The sequence below is a fragment of the Microcaecilia unicolor genome, chromosome 8 (genome assembly GCF_901765095.1).
Source record: "Microcaecilia unicolor chromosome 8, aMicUni1.1, whole genome shotgun sequence".
In the NCBI taxonomy this organism is placed as follows: Eukaryota; Metazoa; Chordata; class Amphibia; order Gymnophiona; family Siphonopidae; genus Microcaecilia; species Microcaecilia unicolor.
Genome location: NC_044038.1, coordinates 144,283,815 through 144,299,929, shown reverse-complemented (window position 1 = coordinate 144,299,929; position 16,115 = coordinate 144,283,815). Strand labels below are relative to the sequence as shown.

The following is a 16,115-nucleotide window of genomic DNA, read 5'->3' as shown; positions in this document are numbered from 1 at the left end:
GAAGCAGTCCTGACTCAGGCACAGGTGACAGCACAACAGTCCTCCAAGATTGAAAAATTAGACACTAAGATTCAAGAAATGGGGTCTTTGGAATCCGTTTTGGTTAAGGACAATAATTTCTTACATAAACGTTTGGAATTCCTTGAAAATCAGTCTCGGAGACTTAACCTCCGGTTTCTTAATTTCCCCAAGTCTCCTTTAATTTCCTCAATAGAGATGGTGAAAAAATATATGATTGACATTCTGGGAATGGACAAAGACTCATTACCTCCCGTAACTCGAGCCCATTATATCTGGAATGTTAAGGGGACAATGGGAGATCCCCCTAGACGAGAAATGGGTGAAGAAATGAATCTTACTTCCTTCCTGGAAAGTTCACTGGATGTGATTACCTATAGGACTACAATGTTAGTCACTTTTGTGCTGGAGCCGGACCGGAATGCTGTATTAAGACTTTCCCTGAGACATTTAGATGATCTGTTTATGGGCTCCAAGATTAGGATTTTTCCTGATCTTTCCAGGCCGACACAAGTGAGACGTAGGGCCTTTTTGGAACTACGTCCCAGAGTTGAAGCCTTGAAAGCTAACTTCGTTTTGCGTTTTCCTTGTATATGTACTGTTATGCTTGAGGGTAAACAATTTCAATTCGTAGATCCTAAACAGCTTAAAGATTTTTTGGATGCTAGAGTAGAAGTGACTGTTACATGCCCTCCTACATTGCAGGCTGGAGTTTGAATCTAGAGGTAGCAATTATATAATATTCAATGTTTTCCTTTTTTTATTTTTCCTTTTCTTGGAATCCACTTTTCCCCATTTTTCCTTACTTGTGGACAAAAAAAAAAAAAAGTGTTAATTGCTTCTTTATGTTACTTTTTGTAAGGAATTTACCTTATTTTCTAATGTGAGATGTATTATCACATTATTGTGTGAATCTTTAAAAGATTAATAAAGGTTAAAAAAAAAAAAAAAAAAAAAAAAGAAACAGAACAGGGCTAATTTTCAATGACAGTGGCAAGTAGCTTAATATAAATGCCAGTGCTATTAAATGTATAATCAGTGGAGATAACTATAAATATTATACGGTCAATGACAGGGACAGCAGAACATCTCTTTTGTTGGAGGGACCAAACAAACCAATATCCAGTCCAGCTCCAAGTTTTCTAGTTGCTGTGTTGGGCAACATATTGGTAGGACCATGGCCAACCCCAATCCTCTACCTATGATCAGTGCGGCCACAGCTATCCATTTAGATTAGACCTGCTATTGAGCACACCTATTGTAAATGTATAAATTATTTGTAGAGTGGCTGAATATTGCTACTATATGGATAATTACATGCTCCTGCCCTTCCTCCACCTCCTTACTATCCCCAGGATTCTATATATTGTGCCTCGATTTCCATGCAGAAATCAAAGCATATTCATAACAATGTGCATAACTTAATTAGTTAACAAGCTAATCAGTGCTGATAATTAGATGTTATCAGCAGTAATTGGCATTAATTACAATTTACATGCACTACTTGCTAAGCGTATTCTGTAACATGGTGCAAATAAATTCTAAGTCACATAGTTGAAAAGTGGGTGTGGTTATGGGAGTAGAATGGGTGGGTCATGGGCATTTCTAAAATCTATGCATATTGTTTTAGAATACACCTTTTCCTCGCCTAATTTAGGTGTAGGGATTTACACCAGGATTTAGTTGGCCTAATTGGCCATGACTAAATTTAATCACGTGGAACAGTACTTGGAATATTCTATAACATATGCCTAAATTAAAGCAAACTTTATAGAATACGCTTTGATTTCCACATGGAAATCAAGGTGCTAGATATAGAATCTAGTCCTATATGGATAATGTATTACTGGTTAGAAAGACTTTCATCCTTATACTATCCATAGCCATTGAAATGAATGGATAGCAGACTTATACATTCACCAGCTGCTGCTGGTAAATATATAAATGTATTTGTACATTCAACCAAACCATTATAAAATCTGCCTATAACAATACATGAAAATAAGAAATATGAATTGTAAGTTCTTCCCAACTAAAATCTCATAAAAATAACATCCTAAAACAAAACATATAAAATGAAATTTGAATTACTTTCCAATTCTTTCTCTTGCACTTATTCTACTGCACCATCCATAAAGCTATTATTCCATTTAAACTTGATTTACAAAAAGATGTTTAGTTTTTTAAAAACTTTTTATAAAACTCAGTTTCATTTTGAATTGTATAAGCAGAGTTTTCCGAACTGGTAGAACAATACTGATCGCTATGTGGTTGTTCACTAAGGGCCTTATTTACTAAACCATACTACCGATTCCCAGTGTGGCAATGCTGACAAAGCCCATTCACTTTGAATGGGCTTTGTTGGCATTGCCATGCTGGAATCACTAGCACAATTTGGTAAAAGAGGCCCTTAGGCCTTTATTCTGTAGAAGTGTGTATGGGAAAAATTTTTATTTCATTATTTGAAATTTGTTGGGTTTTTTTTTTCATTTTGAGTGATGATTATTTTGGTTTGCTTCAACATCAAATTGAAAAACAACGCAAATGTTATCAACAAAGTCTCCTCCCAGGCATTCTCTATGCTTTTTCATTTCCTCTGGATACCACTTATCCCATTTGTGGGGTGTCTGTAGCAGAAATGGAGCTGGAGTGATCCCCCATCACTTCTATCATACTATTTCCTGTTTTCAATATGGCACTGGTCATCCCTGAGACTGACACAATTTTATTGTATAAGAAAATGGCACTGGTCTCATGACTGACTGCCTCTCTAGATGCCTTTGCCATATTTGGACTATGAAAACCCCACAAATGGAATAAACAGGGTCCAGGGGATGAAGTAATATATGGGAATGTCTGGGTTAAAAAAATTATTTCTAAAATGAAAATGAAGCAAAAGAAAATGCAATGAATTTCAGAGGAATATTTTTAGTTTTTATAGCTCTGCTAGAAAATGAATACACAGCCCCATTATTCTGTTTCTGTTTAGGATGATTGAATAGACAAATATCAAGAGATATAATACTAGACATCAGGAGCCTGTTTACTAAAATCTGCTAAGCAGTTAGAGTAGAATTTAGCATGTTCTAACCATTTACCATGCACCTGCAATAAGGGCTAATATATGCTAAAAACTGCCAGCACAGTAAAAATTCCCATGCTAATTGTTTAGATGAGTAGTTATCAACATTGGCTACTGTTATGCATAGAGACATTGTAACTAATAACTGGTATTATCAGTAAAATAACATATCTTAATGGTAACTCATGTTGATAACTTTCTTCCTTAGGGAGTTGAAAGCAGGAAATGAGTGGGTTATGGGCAGAGAATGGGTGTGGAGTGCACAGGGAGCACATGGTATTTAATGCCTCCTCAAGAGGCATGCACTTTCTCTATGCAGCATCCTACCCTACCCTGATCCCCAATGAACAGCCCTAATCCTTCAATCATCATCCCCATCAGCATACTCCCTACATCATCATTTCACATCAGCAGCCCCTTGATAGTCCCCACATCAGCATACCAACCATCTGCATCCTGAATTTCCCCCCCACCAACCTCAACTGATAGCAGCATGAGCCCCCTCCTCCCCCAACTTGCTGATTAGTAGCAACATTAACCACCTTTTTTCACCACCCCAATCAGCAGCAGCAGCATTAGCTCCCACCCCCCAAAACACAACCTTCCTCCCTCAGCCCCAAGACCCCACTCCACCCCACCCCAGTGGAATAGTGGCAGATAGGAGTGGCAGATACTCCTGTTTGTTGCCAAAATCATGGTTCATACCCCTTGCAGTACTCTCTCAGTATTATTGCTACACTATTTTGAACCTGGATGACAATGGAGCAGGAGTATCATGGGATCACCCCCTACCCTGCTCTGCCAGTATTCCATCAGGGAGAGGACTTTGGGGGAGATGGTCAGGCACCTCTTCTAGGGAGAAGGGTCTAGGATAGAGGTTTATGCTGCTACTGATCAGGACTGTGTGTGTGTGTGTGGGGGGGGGGGGGGTCCTCTTTTCTCTTTCTTTTCTTTCTAGTTTTTTTTCTCTCACTCATGTAGCTCCAAAGTCTAGTTTAATCTTAAACTGAATCAGACCACATAACATGAAATATTTAAACGTGTATATGTAACAAGGGCCTGCTCACCTTTTTATCTGATTCAGGCTCACACTTTAAGTTGATATCTTGATCGCTCATAAATAATATGGCAGAGTTATCAGGTGAATTTTGATTATTTCTAGTAGTTTTTTCTTCATTTGATTCAAGGAAAGTACATCCGTTCATCCCAGAGTCTGTGGCTACACAGACTTGGTAGGTATAAGGTAAAGTACGATCATTGTAATGTAGAGGGAAGTTGGGGCCAGCTTTAGAATAAACGTCAGAGGTTATGCATCCAAGAACCGTTGACTTCTTTGATCGTATACATCTTTTTACTATCATCAACAAAATGGTTATAAGAAACAAAAATGTGATCAAAGCCAAAGCCGTCACTAAATAAAAATGTAGATTAGATTGGTAATCCGAATCAGCGGATTGGTGACTTAATTCTGGAAGAACTTCCTGGACGTTTTCTGCAAATACCATGTTCAGACTAACTGTGACCGAAAGAGGAGGCTGTCCGTTGTCTTTCACCAAAATGACCAGTCTCTGTTTCAGGGAATCCTTCTCCACAAGAGCACGAGATGTCCTGATTTCTCCAGTATGGAATCCAACATTAAAAAGCGCTGGTTCTGTGCTTTGCTCTATATAGTAGGACAGCCATGCATTGTGTCCAGAATCAGCATCAACTGCTACTACTTTAGTTACCAGGAAACCAGCCTCAGCTGAAGGAGGAATCATCTCAAAGAGGGCAGAACCATCTGATCGGAGTGAAGGGTACAGGATTTTAGGCCCATTGTCATTCTGATCCAGAATAAATACATTCACAGTGGCGTTACTACTGAGGGGTGGAGTTCCATTGTCTTCAGCTTTCACTTGGAACTGAAATTCCCTAAATTGTTCATAATCGAATGAGCGTTGAGCATAGATAATTCCACTCTTCTTGTCGATGTAGATGTAGGCAGACACAGGCACTTCTTCAACGTTCGTGAAAACGATTGTGTAAGTAAGTTGAGCGTTCTGCTCCAAATCAGGATCAGAAGCTGTAACACTGAAAATGGAGACTCCTGGTGAGTTATTCTCTGGTACATAACAGTCGTAAGGTATTTGCTGAAAAGCGGGTACATTGTCGTTTACGTCTGTAATCTGTAGTTGTAAAGTTTTCTCAGTGGAGAGAGGAGGAGACCCTTTGTCAGTGGCTACAATTACGATATTGTATTCTGAAACAGATTCTCTATCTAGAAAAATTTGGGTAACTAGTTTGTAGTAATTACTAGAAGATGATATTAATTTAAGAGGAAAGCTACCTTGGATATGACATATGACTTCACCATTTGCTCCAGAATCTCGGTCTTGGATTTTGATTAAAGCTATCACTGTACCAGGAGGAGAATCTTCAGGAACTAGAGAGGAGATAGACGTAAGTGTTATTTCTGGTGCATTGTCGTTCTCATCAATGATCTCTACCAACACCTTACAGTGGGCGACCAGGCCACCGCCATCCCTCGCTTCCACTCCTATTTTTAAACTCCCTATGGCTTCAAAATCAAGTGACCCTTTAATTGTGATTTGACCACTCAAAGGATCTAGGCTGAATATATCATGAGAACTGTCTGGTATATTCGTTAAAAAGTAGGTAATTTGCGCATTTGCGCCTTCATCTTGATCATTTGCTGTCACTTGTACCACAAAGGAGTTGTTTGGTGCATTTTCCTTAAGTCTAACTTTATAGATCTCTTGACTGAAGATGGGAAAATTATCATTCACATCAATAACTTTAATCAGAATCTGGGAGGTGCCGGTTCTCACCGGATCTCCCCCATCTATTGCAGTGAGGACTAAATGATGAGTACTTTGCGTTTCTCGATCCAAAGATTTTTGGAACACTAGTTCTGCGTATTTGATACCATCAGTGCCCTCTTTCTCTTCCATGACAAAGTGCTGATTGAGTTCTAGTTGATATTTCTGCACTGCATTGGTTCCGATATCTGGATCGCGAGCGTTTTCTATAGGAAACCTCGCACCAGGCAAAACTGCCTCACTGATTTCTAGCACTTTGTTTCTGGAGAAAATTGGAGAATTGTCATTGATATCCAAAATTCTCACTTGGATATGAAAAGCATTTAGAGGATTTTCAACAACCATTTCGAAGTTAAGAGAGCAAATCTCTGTATCTGAGCAAATTTCCTCCCTGTCTATTCTGTCATTAACATATAAGTTTCCGTTCCAATTTACACTGAAATATTGTTTTCTGGCATCAGAAACAACTCGCAGTTTCCGCTCGGTTAAACCGTTTAAATTCAAGCCCAGATCCTTGGCGATATTTCCCACAATGGATCCTTTCTCCATTTCTTCGTGTATTGTGTAATGAATTTGCCCATAAACCGACTGACAGAGCCAACAAATTAGGAAAGAAAATGGTACTTGCCGTCTGACTCCCCACTCATTCTCTCTTGTTCGAATCCTCTTCACAGCCATTGTCCGCGCTGCTGAATTTTCGGTGTGTTTGAAATTAAATGTATTCAGTCTTTGCAGATTGCACCAGATAAAACGAGGCTGTAGTGAAAGTAGATTTAAATCCAATCCTCCATTTTATAAAGAACTTACAAGAGACGAATCATTTTGATGCCGGTAGAATGATTTTATCAGTGTTTCTTTTCCGATCTTCACGATGAGATGCTGCTGCTAGGAGAGGAGAGGCTTCAACAGAACTCCAGCAACCTCTGTGATGCCATATTGGCCAATAGCGGCACACCGCGGATAAAATGGATAACTGCAATACAAACTAAAGGCCTCGGTTTTTTAAAATTATTACCTGGAATTTGACTGAAAGATTCCTTCTAGAATGGTAAATAATAGAGTGCAAAAATATTTCAGTATGTTAATATAGAAAACCAATGAAGAGAAATGTCTCCAGGTGTGTAAATAAAATTCAATTAAAATGACACACAAACAGCCTTTACATTTGCTAGGTCTGGACGTCAGAATTCGTGATATTAAATTATCTGAAATCAAGGCAAAACTCATAGATAAAGAAAATTGTATATTGTACCACTGAGTTTAAAATTTCCAGAAGTGAATTTAAAGAAATATTATTATGATCTGAATTTAAAAATTTACAAAAGGCAATCCAACTTATAATGGTGTTTTGATGGCTTCCCCATGCATTCTAACACCCCCATTGTTGGTCCTATAAAATAATGACACATTTTACCAGAGATCTGTCACCATAAAATAAAATAACTGCCCAGAGGTCCACCAAATTTATCCTTCTATTAATTATCATAAAGACATTTCTATGGGTTAATCGGGGACAAATTATACTGATTTTCTGAAGCCACAAATTAACACTGGGGGGGGGGGGGAGGGAGAGTGAAAATCATAGGATGTAATTCATTAGCAGAACTAGTGAATAAATATGCCTTCCCTAGAAGAAGGAAATAAAGCTACATATATACATGCAATCAATGCTTACATGCCGCCTAACAAAACATAAGTAACGTCGTGATGATCCCATTGCATAACACCTATACCGGATGTCAGCAAGGCAACTACAACAATTTAAGTACTTCAGGAATGAAAGGAAAAACTATATACTGGCCACATATCAACCAGAATAAAAAAAGTGTCCACCATTAGCTTAAGCACTAGGGCTAAAAATGGTTGAAGCCATAATGTAGATATTTACACCACAGCAGCTATAGTCATGGTGACTTTGTTCATGAACTCATTGCAAAAGGAAAAACACCACAGCAACTAAGAACTGAGAGGACTACCTAAAGTTAAGTGGACTCCAAATGATAAAAAGAAGATAATATACTGTTCTTATTATGCTTCAAATCATGAATTTCCAAAAATAGTTGGCAAAATCTGGATGAAAGAGCAGATAAATCAAAGGAAAAGTTACTGCAGCTACTGGAAATTTATGATCTCTGATGCAACAAATCAAAGAAGAACTTGACATTAAAGCCAATGGAAGAGGATGCAATAATAGAACAGAATGTAAAATAGGGGCTCTAAAAGAAAGAAAGGCCCCAGAGCTTGTCTGGATGGGCCCAGTTAAATGAGGGCTGGGCCTATTCGGGAAGGCTCTGGGCAGGGAGGTTAGAGTGTGTGGGAGGGTCAGTGTTCTCAGCCGGTGGGCTCAGGGGCTGGAATGATTGGTTGGCTTAAAAGAGGCCAGCCAGCCCCTGAGCCCGATTCTAGCCTATAGTTGGAGGAGAGGCTGCCAGGGCGGGGCAGTAGGAAGGAATGAAGGCTGGGCTTCCTCCAAGGCTCTGGGCGTTTCCTGATCCTCGGAGACATCTTTGCCCTCCCTTCCGCCCTCACATTTAATTTGAGGGGGCGAAGCTTCCTTTGTTGTGCTGTAGAATTTTTTTAGGTGAATGATGTTGGAGTTGTCGCAGCGGCAAAAACCCGAGCTACAGGAGCAATGGCTCATGGGGATGAGCCAGGTCATTAAAGGCGGGTTTGGTGACCCGGAATAAATGTGTGTAGGTCCACACAGACCAGGGCTCTTGCTGTTAGGGCGGAGCTGGGAAGAGGAAGAGTTACAGTGACAGCAGGAAGTGGAAGTTGCTGCTTTGCTATCATGGCGAGTGGTGGGGAGAGGGCAGCTGTTGATGTTATGCTTTGACAACTGTAGCTTAGGGGGGCGGAGTTATCCTTTACTGATGTTAATAGAAAGTTTAAATGTTAATGAATCAAGCTGTGGCCTATGGTTATCCCACAATTGTGTGCAGAAGGGTTATTGATTGATGAGGTATGGGGGGGGGGGGGGGAAGCAAAGTAACTGGAAGGGGGTGGGGCATGCCTGGTAGAATGGGTCCATGCTCCAAGGGTTAAGATGCCAGAACATCTAATGAACATCAAAAATAATCATATATAAATGACAACAAGCAACTGACAGTAATACCAGGTGAAAGCCTAGTGAAGGTTAAAAGTACAAGGCAGAAAGACAACAGTAGCACAGGAGAGGCCAGGAGTCTGAGGGAAGGAGAAAGATGAGGAAATGGATGAGCTAAGGATTGATTTCCTAGTCTATATGGAGACACATACATATTCTGTGATTCAGGAGAGGGTAAGACTATGAAAGTTAAATCTGAAAATGTATGATTACTAAAGATAATAAAGCTATAACCTGAATAAGACCATTTACAGATGTCACAGAAATAAATACAGTATCGTACAGCCAGAGTCAGAACTGAGAAATTCTACCACTAATAACAAAGACCAGCAGAAATAAAAAATATTGAAGAAAATATAAAGTCACTCTGTGTAGAAGTGTCACTGGTACAGTAGAACCTCAAAGAATTTTGATTATTAAAAGTAATGAGAAAGGTTCAAAATATAAAGTTAAAACATGCTGTACTAATAGGAGACCTTAAATTTATACGTGTCGTCTTAGTTATTTCCAATATTTGATATTGTCATACCATACTGCTAGACAGGCTTGCTGAATTGGGAATTACTGCCAGGTGCTCTCTTTGTCTGTGTCTTTTGGGGAGGAAGGGTGTCAAACTGATCTGAATTGATGCTGCTATGTCAGTTGTTGTGGCAATTAATATATTGATTTTCATTTCTATGTCAATGAAATAATGTTATATTTTCCCAGTTTTTGTATCTTCTGGTTTCCAGACATCTAAATTGATGTTAGATTTCACAGTGGTGGTGGCATAGTTGGCTGAATATGGCTTTTAACCATAAATCTTCATAAAACCAATAGTTCTCAATAGCATTTCTATCCATATGCTTTCCAAAGTGCAATATTTAAGGATTGTACTCAATTCTCAGTTGACTATTTGATCTCAGATTGAGAAAGTTGAACGGTCTGTGTTTTTTTTTTTTTTGCTCCCACCTTTACATTGGCTATAGTATCTTCTTGTTCTCCTTGACTTTTGGTTTCCATTTCAAACAATGGGGTTAGATGTATTAGATTTTTGTAATTTTCTTTATTTGGGTCTCATTTCAGTTATTTTAATGTATGTTCAACTGGCTCAAAATGGTACTGTCTGAGCTATTATTGGCTGCGAGATATCCAAAAACATTACACAAAGATTTTGCCCCTACATTGGTTACCAGTTGGTTATCATGTACAGTTTAAAATTTCTTTTGTAATATTTAAGGTTCTATGACATGGTAGGCCATGCAAGCTCATCTTCTTGATGCACCCATATCAGCATATGTGTAGTGTGTGGTGCAGTCAGTAGAAATTGCTGAATGTCCATCTGCAAAGGTTCTGCTTAAGGTTTCTACATGATGTCATTTTTTTTCAGTTGCTGCACACCAGGGATGGAATGCCCACCCTTTATTATTTGTTCTGAGCATGACCTTTAGTTTTTTTTAGAAAGGCTCACAATCATGCTTCCTTATGAATGTAAAGCCCATGATCCAGTATAAAAATGTGAAGGGGGGAGGTGCTACATCAGTGAAACAAAGCAAAAATTAAGAACATATATCAGTCTTCACAGATACCATAAACTATTACAGAGAAATCAGAATGAGAGCTCAGGTGGTGAACATTTCTGAAAGGAAACTTCAGTACACAGAATGAAAACATTTGAAGTTAATCAAACACTTTGACACTTACACATGCACAAACTTTTACATGTATAAATCCTTGATTTTGTAAACAACAATCTCTGCCTTATAAATTTACCTTTCAATGTACATCTGTATAGCAATGCAAATTCTTTCTTTTTGCAAAGCTCTGTGTTTTCCCAGTCCCTTAGCCCCCACAGGGAGGGGAAACACTTCAGCCTCATAGGCTGAAAAATAAGAGAGAAAGCTTAGACTCAGTTATGAGCAACCAGTAATAAATATTTATTGGTATATCACTAAGTCAGATACAAAATAAATTGTTCTTTCTCTGGAGCAGGTTGTCACACAGAAAAGCGAGACACAAAAACTGGCTAACAAAGTCTGCTCAGCTAACACTGTCCCAGACATCACATATATGTTACAAAGATGCTAACTTGTTAGGCCAACTTGTGAGAACCAAACTGAGCAAAGTACAGGCCTTAGAAGAAGTCCTTGCCCTTAGTAACAGGCCTAGCACATGAAGGAATATACAGCTCTTTGAATATAGAATAGAAAGAAGCATTGGCATCCAATCACATATTAATGAAACTGATATCAAACTTAGGGCTCCTTTTACAAAGCTGTGGTAGTGATTCCCATGCAGCCAATGTGACCAAGTCCATAGGAACTGAATGGACTTTGTCACATGTGTTGCACCAGGAATCACTGCCACAGCTTTGTAGAAGGAGCCCGAAGTTTTTAAAAATATTTATAAGAAAATGTACTATTAGAAAACCAAGATTAATCATAAACTGGCTCCATTTCTCAGAACTACTATAGCAGAGGTTTCCTTCTACTCCAGTGTCAGAAAGTAACTCTATGGGTCCAATATTCTAAAAAAAAGCTTACGGCCCGATATTCAAAAAGAACTGAGCTCCTGAAATTGGGCTCCTATGTTAGGCTCCTAAATTTGTGGCCTATTTTCAATCAAACTTATGAACATAAGTTTTCAGTCAAAATTTAATCTTAATTCAAGAGCTTACATGTTTCTAAATTTAAGCCTGCCATTCATTTATGCAATGGCGGATTATGAAAATCAGTGTTAAGCTCCTAAATTTGTCCCCACCCTAAATCCATACCTGTTCCTACCCACTTTTTGTGCTCCTAAATTTAGGACTTTAATGAAATTATGAGTATAAAATTATGCATTCAGCACAAATAAATTTTCAAAGAGGCCAATTTATGATCCTCAAAGTGAGGAGGATAAATTCGTTGATTATCTGAATGTTGAGCCCTATATTTTTGTTTCATAAAACTGACACATTTGAGATTCTGATACTTAATTTCTGTCATATCTAGATTGAAATATTTTTACCTCTCAGTTTGTTCCAGTTGATATACATAACTGAATCTGACATGCATTATTATGTGATTATGAACAAAACACATGACTAGTATGAAACACATTTAAATAAAAATGAACCTTTATTTTAGAATGTGACTCAAAGTAGAGACCAATAGTCAATGAAAGCCATGATCATGAACTATGTCAAATAAGTTTGTAGACACTGTCCAGTTCCAAATGTACTTCCACCCACACCACTAATAGCTACCACCAGGAATAGCATCATACTAGTATACTGAATAAGCTTTGAAATTTAGGTAGCTTGTTATCCTTTATATATGATTACTCTATGGCAACATGAAGGTACACTGAGGATTCCATAGAGAAACTCTGACTGACTCTGCCTGTTCTAGGTCCTCTGCTTTTGAGCTGAGTTGTTCTTCAGCACTTTTGGTATGTGCCTGTTGATTTGATCTACCAAATCTTGTACTAAAGTTTCTCTACTTTTCACTTCACATCAACTAGAATTTATAGAAATACAGAATAAGAGGGCAGATATCAACTGCAAGGTTTATCTAATCTTTCCATTTTCTCTTCTTACTGCAATGCCTCACTGTCTGCTCAAATTTGGAATGCCAAATAATCAAGTCTAAAGCCTAAAATGCAAATCCTCAAAAATAATCTCTTTTGGAAATTCAGTGACGACCACTAAGAAGTAAAGATTCCTAAACAAAATTCAGTATAGAACTTTTGCAATCCATTTTCTGATGGTGTGATATAATTGGCAGCAGGAAGATCAGAATATACTAAAAATGAAGTAGCTTTAGGCATAAGATAAGAAAGTATTTACACATATTAGTGGTTGATGGATAGAAAAACCCAAGAACAGTTTAGATGGAGCAAAACTGTTAAATCCTGAGAGGTGGTTAAAATGTGTAGCATTTCAGCAGGTAAAGAAAATGGGCCATTTTTATGAATTTGGCACTTTTGTCTGCCATCAAAAGGATTATGATTTTCCATTCTATATATAGTGCTGCTTTCCTGTAATTTTTGAAAGGTCTAACAGATCAAGAAACACGACCCCCCCCCCCCCTTTTTTTTTCTAGGTTTGTACTTTGATTTCTAGCATACTAATTATAAAGAACATTTTGACTTATTCATCTAAATAGTGTACTAATAATATGAATCAAACTTCTCAAAGCATGCAAAGTATACACCATCTCACCTCTTGAAGTGCCCCGGGATCAGACTTAAGGTGGATTCTTTGAGTGCTCATAAGTAGCACTGATGAGTTATCAGAAGAAATCATATTATCTGTTGTTTGATTATTTGGCTTTAATAAGGTAAATTCATTCTTCTTTGACTCTGCTGCTACGCACAATTGATAGGAATAAGGTAAAGTTCCATCGCTGTAGTCTGTAGGGTACATGGGCCTCTCTTTGCCATAAAAATCTGAACTTAAACATCCAAGAACCGTTGGCTTCTTAGATCTTAAACATTTCTTCACTATCAGCAATGTAACAACCACAAGGAATAAAAATGAGATCAAAATTAAAACCACAACCAAGTACAAATTTAAATTTGATTGATTTTCCCAATTATTTGACTGGTTGCTTAATTCGGGTAGAACCTCTTGAAAGTTTTCTGCAAATACTACGTTCAAGGTGACAGTCGATGAAAGAGAAGGTTGTCCATTATCTTTCACCAATACGACTAGTCTATGCTTGGCAGCACTTGCCTTCATTAACATACGAGATGTTCTGATTTCTCCAGTGTGGAGTCCAATACTAAAAAGCTCGGGTTCTGTGCTCTGGAGCAATTGATAAGACAGCCAAGCGTCGTGCCCAGAGTCAGCATCCACAGCTACCACTTTGGTTACCAGGTAGCCAGTATCAGCTGAAGGTGGAACTATCTCAAACAAGACGGAGTTATCAACTCCAGGAGAAGGGTAAAGAATTTGAGGTGCATTATCATTCCGATCTAAAACAAATATTTTAACAGTGACATTGCTCTCGAGAGAAGGGGTTCCATTATCTCGAGCCTTCACTTGAAATTGAAATTCTCTGAGTTGTTCATAGTTGAAAGAGTGCTGAGCATAGATGCTTCCAGTCTGTGAGTTGATGGAGATGTAGGAAGAGGCATGCACTGCTTCAGTGTTATTTCTCAGAACACAGTAAGTAATTCTAGCGTTTTCGTCTAAATCCAGATCTGATGCTTTTAAGCTGTAAATAGAGATTCCCGGAGGATTGTTTTCTGGGACGTAAACGAAATAGGCAGTTTGGTCAAAGAGAGGTGGATTGTCGTTTATGTCTGAAATTTGTAGTAGGATGGTTTTGCTTGTGGTGAGAGGAGGGGATCCTTTGTCTCTGGCCGTAACTGTAATGTTATATTCAGGCTTTTTCTCTCTATCAAGGGTTGCTTCAGTAACGAGTTTGTAGAAACTATTAGAAGATGATATTAATTTCAGAGGAACGTCTTCGCCTTGCAAATGACAGCTGACTTCTCCATTTGGTCCCGAGTCCTCGTCGTGGACATTGATAAGAGCCACCACCGTATTGGGTGGCGAGTCTTCAGGCACAGGACTAGAGACAAACATAAGGGTCATATCAGGTGCATTGTCGTTTTCATCAATGACATCAATTAGAACCTTGCAGTGGGCAACCAGACCGCCTCCATCTTTGCCTTCAATGATTATCTCATAACGTTTTGCTTGTTCAAAGTCCAAAAGTTCATTAACTGTAATTACACCCGTTTTCTGATCTAGATTAAATTTTTGACGGGCAGTGTCTGGTATGTTTTTGAAAGAATAACTAATTTGTCCATATAAACCCTCGTCAACATCTCTGGCATTCAGTTGAAGCACCATCGATCCCGTTGTTATGCTTTCCTTAACGCTGACTTTGTAGGTCCCTTGAGCAAATTCAGGGACATTATCATTAACATCCGTTACTATAATCTCAATCTGAGCAGTTCCAGTTTTTGCTGGATTGCCCCCATCCACCGCGGTTAGAACTAAATGATGTGTACTCTGATTTTCTCGGTCTATGGGTTTTTCTAACACCAGTTCCGCATATTTTTTGCCATCCGAATTTTCTTTTATCAGGAGCGTAAAGTACTGACTTGAATTAAGATAGTAGTTTTGAAGAGAGTTGAAGCCCACATCTGCATCCACAGCACTTCCTATTGGAAAGCTTGCACCCGGTAGAGAGGATTCGCTTATTTCTAATTCAATGTTATTCTTGGTGAAAACTGGTGGATTGTCATTGATATCCTGGATAATGATTCTGACGGGAAAGATATTTAAAGGGCTTTCAATAAGCATTTCATAATTTAGGACGCAAAGGGTTGCTTCACCACATATTTCTTCTCTGTCTATTCTAGTATCTACATACAGGTTTCCGTTTTCTACATTTACAGTAAAATATTGTTTTTTGACACCAGAAATAATGCGCAGTTTCCGAACTGAGAGCTTCCCGATATTTAAACCTAAATCTTTCGCAACATTTCCTACAATCGAACCTTTCTCCATTTCTTCGGGAATTGAATAATGAATCGCTTCAGAAACAGCTTTGTAGAACAAACAGAAAGAACACAATACTTGCCATCTCAATCCTCGGCCGATTTGCCTGCCTGAGATTTTCATTGTGGTCACCAAAACGCAATTCTGTCAGCTTGTTATCTTAGAGTCACCATTCAGGAGTCCACAAATGAAAAATCCGCAATAATTTAGTGTGAAAAAAGTTCCCCCTGCGTTGAATTAAACCGTTCATTCACAGCCCATCCTCTCTGCAGTATTTCCTTTCTGATCTGAAAGAGAGAATCCTGGACGAGGCTCCAGTCGATCGCTTCTGTTGCAGCTCTTCCTCCTCCTATTGGCCCACAGCGACACTCTGCGTCTAAAATTAAGAACTGCAATTGGATGGTTGTTGGTATGAAATCACTGTGAAGTTAAAGAAATATAATTTAAGCCATTCCAACTGGAAACTTTGCTTGGTCTGGTTAGTAAGACTGTTTGTGGATATTGCCTTCAGCTTTATATTTTACTAATAAGTTTCTTTTCCTTTTCTTTATATGGATATATGGACGGACATTTGTTTACAACAATATGGAAATGTCAATCCCACATGTCAAA

General features: G+C 38.5%; 1 protein-coding gene and 1 pseudogene across 1 annotated transcript in view; both read right to left on the bottom strand.

Moving 5' to 3' along the window:
* LOC115476834 overlaps nucleotides 1–16,115 on the bottom strand; it is a 557,863-nt pseudogene that overhangs the window by 328,562 nt on the left and 213,186 nt on the right.
* The window catches only part of LOC115476840, a 411,909-nt gene that overhangs the window by 369,870 nt on the left and 25,924 nt on the right, over nucleotides 1–16,115 (bottom strand). The window contains exons 3-4 of the mRNA XM_030213413.1: nucleotides 13,209–15,647; nucleotides 4,168–6,507 (exon numbers count right to left, since the gene is read on the bottom strand). Coding sequence (XP_030069273.1) covers nucleotides 4,168–6,507; nucleotides 13,209–15,647 — 4,779 coding nt within the window. The remainder of the gene's footprint in view (nucleotides 1–4,167; nucleotides 6,508–13,208; nucleotides 15,648–16,115) is intronic.